This window comes from Lygodium microphyllum, chromosome 5 (genome assembly GCF_053477565.2).
Source record: "Lygodium microphyllum isolate KBCC chromosome 5, Lygodium_microphyllum_v1.1.10, whole genome shotgun sequence".
Taxonomy (NCBI): domain Eukaryota; kingdom Viridiplantae; phylum Streptophyta; class Polypodiopsida; order Schizaeales; family Lygodiaceae; genus Lygodium; species Lygodium microphyllum.
Genome location: NC_141139.1, coordinates 50844928 through 50860890, shown reverse-complemented (window position 1 = coordinate 50860890; position 15963 = coordinate 50844928). Strand labels below are relative to the sequence as shown.

General features: G+C 41.0%; 1 protein-coding gene across 8 annotated transcripts in view; it reads left to right on the top strand.

The window, feature by feature from the left end:
* Positions 1-15340, top strand: part of LOC148035814 (uncharacterized) — a 153754-nt gene extending 138414 nt beyond the window's left edge. For 2 of the 8 annotated variants that reach the window (XM_087677823.1, XM_087677820.1), the window contains one exon: positions 13553-14917. In XM_087677823.1, the coding sequence (XP_087533949.1) occupies positions 13553-13933 (381 nt within the window). In that variant the 3' untranslated portion in view covers positions 13934-14917. Of the gene's footprint in view, positions 1-13552; positions 14921-14947 lie in introns of those variants that run through there. The other 6 variants (XM_087677822.1, XM_087677827.1, XM_087677824.1 and 3 more) reach the window with 6 other exon arrangements.
* Positions 15341-15963: the final 623 nt, after the last annotated feature.

Below are 15963 nucleotides of genomic sequence, written 5' to 3'. Positions count from 1 at the left end.
GTGTATAGAATCGTTAGACCTTTCTTGTTGGCCATGTGACAAGAGGTGCCACTATCCAATATCCATGAGTCAATGATAAATACTTCCTACGCTGAGCAACTGACTTCTTCAATGATTGCTATAAATAACTTGAGCTCTGTTTCAGCTATATTAGTTGTCTCCTTTCATTTACTTTTCAAGATGCCATTCTTTTCATTTGTCTTCTTAGCATGATAATCTGCAATTGCACATCCTTCCTTATTGTAGTAGAAGTGCTCTCCTTGAAATTTTTTCTTACTATCTTTCTTCTTTTTGTCACCATTGATAGGGAGACCACCTTTGCCCTTTGTGTTGGTGGAAATGTAGTATCTTGACTGTTACTTTCTTCTCAAGCTTCAAGCCACAACTTCTCCATTAGTAGTGCACAAATTTCCTCAAGAGTCAAAGCGTCAAGTCTTACTTAAGTGTTAAGGGTAGTTACTAGTACATCATACTTCGGTAGACAAATCCAAAGACATCTCCCAACTACCTCCTCACTAGTCTTTTGTATTTGAGCACCAGCCATGTAGTTCGAGTAGATTCTTGATCTGATTGATGAATACTTTAACTATATCTTCTTCAGGAAACTTCTTTGTTGCTAGTTAATTTCCTAGATAGTCAGTGCTATAGTGGAGATCCATCTCAAAGATAATCTCCACTCCTCATGGAGCCGAGGTTGCATTTTTAAAAGCCCTCCTAGGGGACTTTCATGTTTGCTCGCTTAGGATGTCCTTGGAGTACTAGCTTACCAAACGAGGCCTAAATTTAATACTTTGGATCAATGATTCAGAGGTTCTCTTGGAGCGATGACAGATGATGGTCTCCCAAGTCATCTTAGTACGGAAATCCTTGGACCCATCCGAATTGGCCCATAGGGAGTTCGCATTAGGCAGCATAACTGAACCATCATACTATCTTGGAACGGCATTTCGGGGGCCTCAAAAGAGAACAATCATTTGGGACCAAAGTAGGGATAGGGAAACACCGTTTTGACACCTTGCGATGGTAGATGGACAAACCGGTTATATAGGGAAAAAAGTCGTGTTTTTCAGTTTCACCCTTGTCTTAAGCACACTACCTTCTCTAGCTTTCAACTCCATCTCCTCCCCTCTCTCCCTCCCCTTCCTCTCCCCCTCCTCCTTTGCCTTCTAGTTCTCCTCCTTCCTTTCTTTTTTCTTCTTTTTGCTTTCTCCTTCTAAGTTCTCATTTCTTCTTTCCTTCCAAGTTCTTTTTCTTTTTTCATTCTCCTTCTTTATTTTTCTTCCATCATCATTGTCCTTCTTCTTTTTCTTCCAAGTTTTTAACTTCTTTCCAAATTTCCATTACCTATTTATAGGGTTGGATTCATTTTGGAGATACGTCACTCCGATCAAGGGATACGAGGATTTCGGTGGATTGAAGAAGTGGTGGTGCAACTATTGTAGATTGGAGAAATTGGGTAGCATAACTTGCTTGAAAGACCTATTGGCATGCGTTCCTAACAAAGATATCTCGTCTCACACAAACGTGTCGGCGAAAGTAACGGTAGATGTTCATGTTTGGCACCGAAAACATATGGGGATTGAGCTACAAGAGGAGGAATTCTCTCATCCAACACCACATAGAGGTAATGAAGCACAAGTAGGGCAAGGAGGGGCTAGTGAGCTTAGTGGCACTAGCCAAATTGGAGATGCCAATGGTCCACAAAAAAGAAGTGTGTCCATATTCGTATCGGGTCGAAGTGCAAAAAAAAATCCAAGGATATTTTTTAGTGGTGGTGGACAAAGGGGCCCCTTGCATGGTGCAATTGTTCATATAGGACTTCAAAGGCAGGCTATTGCAGAGGCAAGTAGGGAGTTCACATGCTTATTTTTTTGGTATGATATCCCATTCAATAGGGCTATTACATACCAATGGAAGAAGAGAATCATGATATTGAGCCGCATAGGGTGTGACTGGATGGGCCCCTATTATGCATTACACACATGGGAGCTTCCAAAGAAAACATGATCTATATACGCTTAATTGGAGCCCTTAAAAGAGGCATATGTGAAATATGGATGCACAATTTCATGTGATGGATTATTGGATATGTGCTAAAGGAATGTACACAATGTTTTAATGTCTTCATGCAAAGTCACCATGTTCATTAAGGCCATGGATGCCTCTGCCTCATATCTTACTATTGTAGGAGCTTTCATTTGGGAGCACATGCGGTAGATCATCATGCACATCAGAATCCAAAATGTGGTATAGGTGGTAACAAATAATGGAAGTAACTATGTGTCCATGGGGCGTATGCTTGAGGGGGAGTTCCCTAGCATAGTGTGGACTCTGTGTATTCCATTGCCTTGACTTGCTTATTAAAGATGTTGGGTAAATAGGTTGTGTGAATGGTATCTTCAGTTTGGTAAGCATAATAAGATTTATGAAGAAAAGACCATCCATTGCTAGCATGTTTTGAGCCAATAGCATACTTGAGCTAGCGAAACCTTCTACCACTAGATTTGTTTATATATTTATTGTATCGGAGAGGTTGATACACGTCTGTCCAAATTTGATATTTGACCATTGCATGCGAGAAGTGGCTCACGTGGAGTGAGAGTCTCTTCGAAGGCACTTACTTTTAGGCGTAATGTTTTGAATGAGAGTTGGTGGGTTGAGGCAAAGATATTGGTGAAAAGTCTCTCTCTTATTTACATTGTATTACGCATCACTAATATGGAGAGAAATATATTGGGTCTTCTATATGAATATATGGATAAAATTAGGGAGGCCTTCATAGTAATAGGGAATGACCGTCTCGAGGCCCAAGAATACGAGAATGCCGTCCCGAACGGATGGGCCGAATGGGGATGCCAAAATCGGACGAGGATGTCCCCTGTCCGGCCCCCAATAGCCGTTCTCAGTCGTCCCCTACCCGTTCCCTTGTCGCTTCTCCTGTTAGGGGACGTTTTTAACATGGTTTTTTTTTTTTTTTTTTTTTTTTTGGTGGAGTGGGTGTCTTTTAGGGGGTGGTTTTTTTGTGTGTTCTTTCGTAGTATACATTCACCCACACACACAGTAACATGGGACCGGTTTTGGGGATAGGGATGAGAATAGGGACGGGCCTACGAGGACAAGAATAATAAATTGCCATTCCTTGTTACCATGAGAGGGGGCTCTAACATGGGGATGGGATCGAAACGGGAAGCTACAAAATAGGCATCCCCTATTACTATGCCTACACATCCATCCACCACATCACATGTATACATTTTCAAATGCTATTTGTGTAGGCCGTTGCCTCTTGCATCCCACCCCCTGTTTCCGTTCCTTGCTTTTAGCTGTCCCACGTTCTCAACCCTATCCCCGTTTCCGTTCCCGTTCCCTGTTCCATGTTACTACGGAGGCCTTACTTTGCGACAGCTTTTTGTTCCAAGACAAGTAAGTTATTGTTTTGCTTTTACACATGTAATTTGGATAATCATTTAGTGTTAATAACTCATTGATGATTAATCTAGCTTCCAACTTTTTTTAACCTATAATCCATTATCTATCGCTCTTAGGGATTAATGAGATTTTTCGAGAGTGGAATGCACGATAGGATTGGTTTCATAAACCAATCCATGTTGTCGTGCATATATTGTATCCCCTTTGGCGTAGCGAGAAGCAATACACTAGCACGAGTTGAAGGAGGGCTTCATGGAGTACATGAGGACTTCATAAGGAATGATCTAGATTGCTTGGATTCCTTATGAAGTCCTCATGTACTCCATGAAGCCCTCCTTCAACTCGTGCTAGTGTATTGCTTCTCGCTACGCCAAAGGGGATGCAATATATGCACGACAACATGGATTGCTTCATGGAGTACATGAGGACTTCATAAGGAGGGCTTCATGAGTACATGAGGACTTTTATATTTTGATAATCTAATGCATTATGCAATCTGTGAGAGCAAGAAGGGATCCAAGCTCAGCTGAGAGTGGAGTAGACAGTGTAGAGTGTGAGAGCACGACACCCAATACAATAGTTTGAAGTGTAAGGTGCAAGTACAAAGTACAACCCTTAAACCTTAGGGTTGTAAGAGGGTGTTCACACCGGAAGTGTGTGAAACACGATAAGTGCCCAGAATTGTATAACATAGGCACATAAATTAAAGGGAATAAATCTAGGGAAAAAAATCTCTTGTATGGAGAGTAAAAAGTGTCCCAGTGTCCTATTGAACATCACCGACACTCCTCTGTGAGCGTAGGCATGAGTCAAACCCAACAAACCCCCTTGGAGTGAAGAGTGATCAAACTACAAGGGTCATCCACCAAAGGAGATCAAATTTAAAGCATTGCGAAATGCTTCAAATTTGTCACGAGGAAGGGATCTGGTGAAGATGTCTCTCACATTACTAGTGGTAGGAAAGTAGACAAGGTTGATATCTCTTGCATGTAGCCTCTCTCTGACAAAGTGAGAATGGATCTCAAAGTGCTTTGTGCGTGCATGAAACACTGAGTTTCGTGCCACTGCAATGACACTTTGACTGTTAGTGAACAAAGGAGTAGACTTCGAGATAAATACATCATGATCAACTAGCAAGCATCTAAGCCATACGCATTCAACTGTGGTAGTGAAAACTACCTTGTATTCAGTTTCACATGACGATGTGGCAATTGTGGATTGTTTCTTGCTAAGCCAAGAGATGCAAGATGAGCCAAGAAAGAAACAATTGCTACTACTGGAGTGACGAGAATCATGATCACTAGCCCAATCAGAATCACTGTAAGCATGTAAGTGCAGTGGTCCCTCCTTGGCATAAAGCAATACAAGAGTCCTAGTACCCTGTAAGTAACGGAAAATACACTTGATAGCTTGCCAATGTGACATGCGTGGTTGATGTATATATCTGCTTAGGGCTGAAACTGCAAACTGTATGTCTAGCCTAGTGTTGCATAGGTAGATAAGGCATCCAATTGTTAGAGCATATGTGTGGATATCAAACAAGTCACTATCATTATGCAATGAGAACTTCAGTCCAGGTTCCATTGGTGTACAGATTGGCTTGCAATCCTGTAAGCCAAACCTCTCAAGAAGTTTACCAATGTATCTCGATTGTGACAATCCAATGCCTCTAGCATCATGAATGAATTGAATGCCCAAGTAATAGTGCAAAGGCCCCAAATCTGATATCTGAAAAGTTTGTTGTAAATTTTGTTTGAATGCTGAAATTCGATTAGCATGTGTCCTTGTAAGCCAAATATCATCAACATATAGACATATGAGGAGCAAGGATCCTCTCTTCTTTACATACATAAAGGGTAGGCTCTAATGAGTTGTTTATGAACCTTTGACTCAGTAAAAAGGCTCGAGGAGCTTGTTTCAAGCCATATAAAGCCTTTTTCAGATTACAGACCAAGTGTTCGGATCCCACAATTGCAAAGCCAATGGGCTGTTGTATATATACTTCTTCTTGAAGTTCCCCATGTAAAATTGCAATCTTTATATCTAGTTGATGCACGTTCCATTCATAATGGGCAGCCAAAGTAACCATAGACCCAATGGTAGTCATGCGGGAGGTAGGAGCAAATGTCTCCTCATAGTCAATGCTTTTTCTTCTGTGCATAGCCCTTGGCCACACACCTAGCTTTATTTTTGTCAATGGAACCATTTGCATTCCTTTTCAGCTTATAGATCCATTTTGTTCCAATGGCTTTCTTCCCAATAGGCAAAGACACTAAGTCCCATGTTTGATTCTTTATGATGGAATCAAACTCAGCTTGCGTTGCTGCCATCCAATGCACACTTTGTTGTGCATCCTTAAAACACTCAAGCTCCTCATAATCAAATATTTTTGCTGCTATAACAAATTCCATGAGGAACTGGTCCTCTTGAAAGTACCTAAGTCCTGCTACTCCACTCTCAAAGAGGGCAGTAGAAACAAGTTGGTCCACCGCTTCTATGGCCCCTACCGGATCCTGAAGAGAGTTGGCAATTTAGCATACCGATTAGAGCTTCCCGCTACCACCAAAATCCACAATGTGTTTCATGTCACCCAGGGGAAACCCTTCATTGGCACCTCAGTAGACTATGTGGAAGAACTTTCCCCTACAGATAAGGAAGTATCATTCAGTATCTGCAAATACCATCTAGGCATTTGTCTAGCCTCCTGACTGTGTACAAGCTCTTGCTGAAAATTCAGATCAGCCATGGGCTGATTTTCTGCATTATCCAATGGAGTAGTTGGTTGAGCATTAAGTCAATTTGCTGAATCTCCAGCTGTATCACCGAAAGTAATGGGCAGCAGGCCTTCAAACACATCAATGGCAGCTTGAAATGTGTCAAAACCAGCAAGGGATAATTCTGATCTTTCATCGAAAACCACATTCCTACTAACAAATATATTTTTTAGAGACAGGATCATATAATCTATATCCTTTGCTCTCACTGCTGTACTCCACAAAAATGCATTTAACAGCCTTGTTATCCAACTTCTTTCTGAGTACCTTGTGAATGTGTGCATATGCAAGATACCCAAAAGTACGAAAATGCCTAAACAGAAGGTATCCGGCTATTCCAAGTCTCAAAAGGTGTGATATTTTTTAATGCCTTGGTGGGGCATCTATTCAAGACATGGCAAGCACACATAAGTGCTTCCAGATTGCTTCATGGAGTACATGAGGACTTCATAAGGAGGGCTTCATGAGTCAAAGACTCAAGATAAAGTTGAAGCTGAGATTGCTTCATCATCTTCTTGATCAGGGTCCTCGAAGTTAAATGAGGAGATGGTGGACGGATCCTTCGAATCAGAATGAGTCATGACTCATGGTCTCTGAAGATTGAAGACATGACACCTCAAGTTAGTTTCTCATTGCAGTAGTTAGTCACCAACATTCACCAGCCATCGATGGCATTAGACATGTCATATGTACATCATGATATCATGATTGTTCATTGATGTTGATACTTATTACTCAGTAGTTACTAGTATTCAGTGCTCACTAAACTCTGGATAGATTATTCACATGACACACTTACATATATGTTGATTTTAGTTATGATGCATCTTGTTTCTACCGTTCTTGATGTTAGTCTTTAGATTGTTCATGAATGATAAATTATACATCCTCACTGATGAGATTACCTTCATCATTAAATGATGGTTCCCTAGAGACCGGTTGTGTAGGCAAGGGGGGGATGCCATCATGAGGCACGAGATGGGAGCTACTAGAGCCGCATCTTACATATATCTACAAGCCACTCCAACCACTTCTCCTTGATGTTGGAGGGCAGTGGGCACCAAATGACCATGCCCCTACTGTGATCTACTCGAACTTCTCGCCCACGAGTACGTTAACTACGAGTGTCACAAGTATCTGCTGCTATAAGCTCTCTATAGAGCTTTGCAAAGATCACCCTCCCTCCTCATCCACCTCCTGATGTACACTTGGAAGAGTGTCACCTATAAATTGGAATGTATTAATATTCACGTACACAATGCACATAAGAGTGTAAATGCTAAAGTCTAAATTGTGAATTATAAACTTTAAAGTTTAAAACAACAAATTTTAAACTTTATGGTTAAGTCTTTACTTGCTTTAGATTACCCATGCCCATCATAGCTCTCATTATGTATAAGTTAGTACAGCAATAGACTAGCCGCTCACTATTGTGTGCTAAGCTGATCATGAATCTTTGTGTAAATGAGAGAATAGGTATTCCAATTTGTCTCGCATACACCCAAAGAGCAATCCTGAGCAAGGTCTCTCATGGCTAAGGGCTAAATGATCTTCAGCGCGTATCCAAGGTTTTGCCACCAAAATAGAGGCTTCGCAAGCAACTCTCTCCTGCAATAAGTGGGGGAAGCAAAAGCCACATGCCCTCTTTGATTTGCATAACGTCCTAGCTTCTCGAGTATTGCATTGTGGTCATCCACAGGAACCACATGAGTAAAATATGCAAGCTGGTCCAAATGGAGCTTTTTATTGTCCATAACTGTGGGTAATTTGTAGACTGGATGTACCAATGTTGCAAACCATGGATGGGCATATGTATCAATGCCCATCTCATCTTTGCTATCGTTAGAACATGTGCGTGGTGTGTATTTGTGATTACTGTGCAAGTACATCCCTCCATCGATGCCGCTCTAAATAAGTGAATGAGAAGGCCCATGGTGAACCCCTCACAATCACTCACACATAACACCTTGTAAAAGGGAGTCATGACTAGGACAATGGCATCAAGTTTCTACCAAAAGTGTTCACTAAGGCATAAGAATTGTATGGCTTTGGGCTCATCTCGTGCTCATCTCACTCATTTCATAGAGTGGACACCACTGTTTGGTGCAAGGTGGCTAGCGCAAGGTGGATCATACCTCATAAAGGCACTCAAGCAACAAGCACATGGAAGCAAACCGAATTGAAGAAGGCTTGTTCAACTGGAGTGTGCTATACTCACGATACATTACAAGCATCTTTACCTTTACTGTGAAGAAGGTGACAACTCATGTAGCTTTGCGGACCATCCTCTTTATCCACTTGAGCCTCCCGATGTCCTCCATGAGCGAGTCCAAACAATGACTTGCACATGGAGTCCACACAATTGCGGGAAACTCAGCCTCAAGCAAACAACCCATGTGTCAACAATTCAATGCATTGTCGGTAACTACTTGCACCACATTTGAGGGGCCAACTACAACCACAAATTACAAGTTAGTAACAATACTTAGCAGTTAGAGAGAGAAAGAGAGAGTTGAGCCTCAAAAGATTTAGCTTTCAAGATTCAAGAATCAAGAGAGATAGAGGCTTAAGGGGGAAGAGAGAATTGAGATACCTCAATGATAGCTCGCTGAATGTAGTGGTAGATAAATGCACCCATCGTTTTCCTCCTCTTATTGGTGTCTACAGCTTACAAAAAGCAAGTGCCGAGTTGACATAAGACAAGTATGTTGATGATACCCGTTTCTTACGATCACTCCATCCGCTGGTGAGAATGGAGCAACCATATTTTATCCATGCGGCCCAAATGGAATCAAGGACTCTATCAATCCTCTCTTTATCGATCTTTCTTATCCTCATGTTATTGTATGTGAGACCAGTTCATCCTTCACATGGACCCACATTGGCAATGGCTTTTACCATCTTCCATTGCTCTTGCTTTAGGACATTGAATACAAGATTGCACTTAATTACTATGCATGCTATTTCAACATCCATAAGTTGTTGCCTTTCTCTAAGAAAGACAATTGGTCCATGGACATGACCAAGAGCTCGAGAGACAGAGCATTGTCTCTCCAATGTTGCATAAGCCTTCAGTTTTTGTCTTTTGCTGAAGCCAGATACGGATGTGGAACCCCCACCACCAATGGTGAAGGCCTCTCCCAGATCAGTTAAAGATACATCCACATTCGATGCTTTCTTATTAGAAGGAATAGGAGTTGGTACCAATACACCACTTCCTACTCCTCTAGTGGATCCCTCTCTCATCTTGGCAAGAATATTGTCCATGATGTTTAGAGGGATTTCGGAGCAACTTATCCTCCTATCTTGGAAAGATGTTGGAGAAGCTGGGTGTCGCACCACTTATATAGCACTTCCTGCAGTACTTGCAAGTCCAATGGTGGGAGTTGGACTTCTTTGTGTCTCTCTCCACATGGATGGCATGCAAATTGAAGGCCTCGTGCTTCTCATGAGTCATGATGCTGGTGTTGGGAGAGGCCCGAGGGAGAGTGAGATGCTTGAGTCTTGACTCTTGAAAGTTGAAAGAGAGGGAGAGGGTTGGGGTAAAGTTGAAAGAGAGAGAGAGAGAGAGAGGGGATGGGAGAGCCTTGAACCTTGATTGGGTGTGGAAATGAGGAGAGAGTAAGAGGCTATAGCTTCACAAATCACAAATCACCACCGAGATTCAGGATCCAAGAGAGGGAGATGAGAATGGTAAATGCTTGCTGAATTGGTGTGGAAGGATGGAGGAGAGGAGCACCTTTTATAGATGAGAGAAGGGTCAAACAATCAAAGAGGGGTCAAACGATCAAACAAGGCTGCCAGCTAGACGAAATCCAAGGGGGCTGGGGGAGGAGTGCATAGCTAGAAAAGAAGGCAAGCTGGAAGTATCCAAGGCTTTCCACTCCCCTAAAGTGCCATGCAGGATGACATGGACCCAAAGCCGTGTAGGTGGAAATGCGCAAGGACACACAGGAAGTGCTGAACGCGATAGTTGTAAATAGTTAATTTGACCGTATGAATTTGTACGGAAATGTACCGTATTATACGGTACGAATCATACAATATGATCAATACCATATGACGTACGAAGACAACTATATGGATAGGAAGAGGCAGATTATACTCTAGTAGGTCAGTTTTTGTTGGATGGAACCAAGCATAGGGATGAACTACTAGGCTAGTGTAATTTCAAGTTCCACATGGAAACCAAGGTACCTAACTCTCTAACCCTTGCTCACCTATTTGAAATCCAAGTGGATGTCCACTTGGTGCTAAAATCTGGATCTGTAAGAAAACCGAGTGACTTTCAACCATTGAGATTTACATCTATAGCCATGGAGAACACCTCTATGCTAGTCTCTCTATCTCTAGCGTCATCCTTAACATAAAGGGCTTTGTCATCTACATGCTCTTAAGTTTAGCAACTCTATCCCAACTCTCATTCATATCTTGAGTCCTTGCAAGCCACTCACTCTCAAGCAAAGAAAATTGCTCCATCGTAAACTCTGTCACTATTTTCCCTTTGATGCTTGCTGGTGGCTAATTTGTGTAGTGCTAATCCATTGTTGAGGGAAGCCTAGGTTTACCATGGTGCCCTCCAAAAAGTCCCAATCAACCTTGTCATAGAACTTGAAGTGTAGAAGGAGCATTGCCACCCATTGATCGTTGTGCTGAACCCAATTTATACTCCTATCCTAGACTAAGCTTGATTATGTGTCATGAATGTTGTTTAGGAGAATGGAGTGTAGTTGACTACCTATCATCTTTGCCAATGCCATTGGGTGTGATTGAGACAGCTCAAAGTGGTTTCCCCCTTTGGGGAGGAGACTAACTAGGGTTGTTGACATGTGGCCTCGCATCCTTGCTCTTGAAATGCTCGTAGCAAGGGATCCTTCACCTCCTCCTACTTGGCAAAGAAGAATTCCCTAGATAGACCATCTTCTCTTGAGCATTTCTGCGCATCTTTTGACTAGAAAGCATGGAAAAGCTCCTCTTTTTTGAAGGGGGAGAGGAGGGAATGCCCCATTTCAGCTGTTTTTAGGGATGGGATGCAATTCCACACATATTGCCTACATTAGATCACCCATGCTAAGACTATTTCTTACTAAAAAAAGTTGTTTGTAGAAGTTGTGGCGAGTCCCATCACCTCCTCAAGACACGATTGAGAACCCTCCCATACTAGTCAAAACATTGCGGATCGGTCAAATAGTGTAGAAGGTGGGGCAACAAGTCGTTTGAGCCTAGTAGGAGGTAGCGCGAGTGCCAAGCGACAAAAGGCAAGGTGGGAAGGTAGTTAAGCAAGCTTTGGCAGTGGTACCGAACAAACTCCATAGGGGTGTTGGGGGGGTCAATCCTTTTTAAGTGTTGCACATTATCCCCAAGTGGACACATATATTGGTGAACTAGAGATCTCTATACATTAACTATTTTTGTGAGGCATTTGAAAGTGCCTTCACATGATATCCATATTGACAAGTCCTTAGATTTGAGGTGGTCCCTTTTGAAAAAAAAAGACATTCTAAAAAATAACATGCTTGTGTTTTGACAATTTTTATCAAATTTGGTTATTTCTATTTCTTGACAATTTTCAACCCAAAAAGGAAAGCCATGAAGAATCAGTAAGTATTAGGACACTTGCCACTCAAGCTTCCAAGTGTCCCACTACTTCTCGTGCTTCATGACATGTGATTGGACATTTTTATCTAGTGCTACTCTACTTTCCCTCTTTGCACTAAATCTCCCTTATTTTAAAAAGAGCACTTTTTTTGTCATTCCACATCATCCCTCTTTGCACTAAATCTCCCTTGCTTATTTTAAAAAGAGCACTTTTTTCCTCATTCTACATCAGATTTCCTTATTGTAAGCTCATGTGCAGTGGCCCAAATTTGGTCACAGCCATTGCCACCATCATTCTCCACTTCATCGTCATTATTTGATCTCTCAATTTCCCTCCTCTCATTGCTGTTTTACAGGAAAGCAGACCTGTAAATTTATTATGGCATTTGTTTTTAAAGCTCTTCTTTCACTTCTAAGTCAACAAGGAAGTGGTGCCAATGCATTGCTGATGAACCATGAGGAAAGGCTGACTTTCCTTGTCTTCCTACTCATTGTTGTTTTGTTGCATAGTAAGTATATGCATGTGATGCTTGTGTGCATGTGTACATCGCTTGCATGATTTTGTGAGAGTGAGAAACACTTATCCTCACTTTCAAGTTGATTGTAACTGAGCTCATCCGTTAAAGACTTGGATTGAGTAGAAATACATTCTATTTGGAAGTGGAGAAAAGGGTTTGCCCATCTTTAACCCTCAATTGGTTTCCATTTATTTTATGTGTTCATGGTTGTAATTTCTGTATAATTGTCATATTCAGCTTATAATTGTCAAGCACACTATATTGTACAAGACATTGACACTAGTATTTCCCCTAGCAGATCTCATCAGGGTGTTTGGGCATCCTCTTCATGGCTAAGGCAATCTTATTCATGGTCCTTCTGACCACATTACAGAAAATCAGCCTTCAGGACACCTGAGATCAAGAAGACAAGATCTGTTATATAGCACTAAAAACTACCGCCATGGTTTTCTGCTCCATTTCTTGTAGGAAGCTGGAACGAGCCTAAGATTGACCATCTGTGATGGCTGTGTTTACTTTCATCGTCCTGTGGGATCCATGTTGTATTTATTTCATCGCACTTTGCTAACAAAAGGATCAGTTAAGAAAAAGTGATCACAATACCTATCTGTAGGGGTCTGCATTATACCAAGGGTGGCTCTACTGTAGGAGGTTTTGCAGAGTTTTTTTTTTTCCCCTTTGGCAGAGAAGAGAGGAATCTATAAATAAATACCATAAAGTGACCATCCTGAGGTAAAATACAGATACAAAATAGCCAGTAAAGAAGACCTAATACAAGGACAGGGTGAGCAGCCACTGGGTGGCTGTGTAATGCCGAACAATGTTTACCTCTATATTGAAGGTCTTAAAAGGATGCACGAAGACTCCATGGGTGCAAGTTGAAATATGTGTGGCTATGAACACGTAGGGGTGAGCCAATGGTGATTAGCTCTTTGGAGCATTTTGTGTGTTATGCAAGGTATGGTTCAAGGGATTGTGCTAAAGAAAGATGCTACACATGCTACTGGGGCTGACTATATTTCTGAAGCCACTGGCTAAACATGCAACAAACAGATCATGAGTTGTTTGTGTGTGTCAAAGGATTCTTACGAGACCATATATTTCTGTCAGTTAAGCACATAAAATAGTTTGTAAAATTTAAGCAACCATTGTAATTGGTGATCTCCTCATAGACCATGTGAGTTGATTTTACCTTTTAACTCTCTGATTAAAGTTCTTATGTCCTGGTTGCAGCTTCATCTGACAGACCAAACAGGACAGACAAGCCTGCTTGTAAAGCATCCTGCTGCAGTGCTCATGTTTGGAAATATGAATCCTGAAAAGGTATACGAAAGTTTAGATTGGACTTGCATGCTTCATCAGATCCGACAGCATTCTCCTGGCAAGAGCCCTATGGAAGTTGCAGTAGGAAATGTTATGTCTAGTAAGCGAATAAACTACAGCTTGATCTTGATAATTCTAATGCGTAGTCTGTTAAGTACCAAGAACAGTCCATTTTGCTTTACAGTATCACGGCGTGCCTCCCCAAAGGATTGCTGGGATTGTCCTTTGGAACTTGTTTCTTTGAGCTTGCCCCTTCTCTTAAGAAAGCAATCTCAAAGTCAGATTACATGATTTTTGTTGTTATAGCTCCATTTTTGGCTATGATATATGGTATTAGATCCTTGATCTATTCTGGTCATTGCATACTGCTCACACTACCAGGACATTTTCTAGATCATCGACCCACTTTGGTCATGGCATGCTGCTCATCGTCATCCTGTGAGCTACTGGGGTAGCGTTTCTGAGGTCAATGGGTGATACTTCCATTGCTTCACCCATTTTCTAGATCATTGGCCTACTCTGGTCAATGATCTACTCTGCTCATCATCCTGTGAGCCACTGGTGTAGCGATTCTGAGTCAGCAGGTGATAATTCCATTGCTTCAGTTATTTGCAAGTGTGCCAGAAGATCAGTGAAATCTACCTATCAAAGGTGGGTGAGGTGATCTGCCATTGGCCTGCAGCTCCCCAAATAAAAAGAAGTTTCTTTGTGGATGCAAATGTACAATTTTGTTAGGTTTGTGTAGTAGAATACTTCGTTTGTGGGAGAGAGATTGTACATGAATCCAGCTATGCTACATTTGTAACCCAATATGTTTGCACCTGCAGTTGCGAAGTCATCTCAAGGTGTCATTTTACATGGTGTAAGAAGCTTCATAATTTATTTATACTTGACATTTTGTACAAGCAAGCTATATGCTTCCTACATTTGTACTCCCCATGATGTTTGCATCTCTACTTGCAAAGTCATTTCACATTATGTGAGAAGCTTCATCTATAAATATTCTTGCTTCAAAGACATTCCTTCACTTCGTTTTGTAGCAGTAATAGTCGTTGCTTCAAACATTCCGTTACTTTGTTTGTTTTGTAGTAGGCAATTGGTGCTGATGTTTTATGAGGTAATGTATCCTCAACTTTGTTGGTTTATACTTTCATTAGAATGGTCATTTGAGCTGGTAATTTACTTCACCATATGCTCTTCTTTAGTGGACAAATAATAGTGAACTACTAATTGTACTTGCTATTAGTGGATCAGATGACTCGACATCCATGGGTAGTAATTCATCGATCGTTGTCTTCACCTCAGGTTCCAAGTTTGGAGGAAGGTTCGAAGGGCCCACCATCTCTTTTGGTGTTGAAGGCATAGTTTGCAAGGTGCCCTCCAATGGGTTTATCGGCTTAAGCACTGCATCTATTGTATGCCCATGAAATCTTCTTATGAGCCGCAATAGGTGTATTCATTGGGACGGAATGACGAAATACAAGGAATGGATATCAAAGTGATCTTTAAAATATATCCTCAACTTTGATCCTAGAAATGGTCACTTAATTATATAGAAAAATATGACCAAATTTCAAGTGCAAGATTTGGTGAAATATAAGGAATGGATGTTTGAGTAGTCTTGTAGACCAAGGTATTTGTAAAAAGATTAAAAATACAAATCCTTCTCCTTTCACAATTGTGATGCATACAAATAAGTTGGCATTATCATGTAATTTGTCGTTATCTCTAAGAATGCTTTTTGTCATTGTCTAATTTCATGTTTATTGAGCTTTTCCTTATGACATTGAATCCCTTATTTTTCACCCCAACTGTGGCATTTAGTCATGAAGACCTTGACCTTTCATTGTCGTGGCCCTTTATGCTAACCTTTCACTTTGTGATCCTTTATGCTAACCCTTCACTTTCTTGGTACTCAAATTTCTCATCCTTAATCTTACATAGTTCGCAGCAATATAGCGATTTACAGTATCGTTTTCATTCTTGAAAATTTTCCACAAGGTTAGGCAATGTATTTGTGTCTCTTTGTAAGGCCTTAATACTCTACCTGTCCTTGGTATATTGTTTTTAAATCAATTTTCAAAATTTAGCATATTTTGTTGATTTATTTATACAATGATTCATGGAGTAAATGGGGATATGCCAGGTAATGCTCATATATAAATACCCAACACAATGATTCATGGAGTAAATGGAGTAAATGGGGATATGCTAGGTAATGCTCATATTATATCACATAAGAGTTTACAATGATTAGTGTTAACCTATATTTTAGAAATGTCAATTTTGAAATGTTTATGATCCCAACCAATCTCTATAAC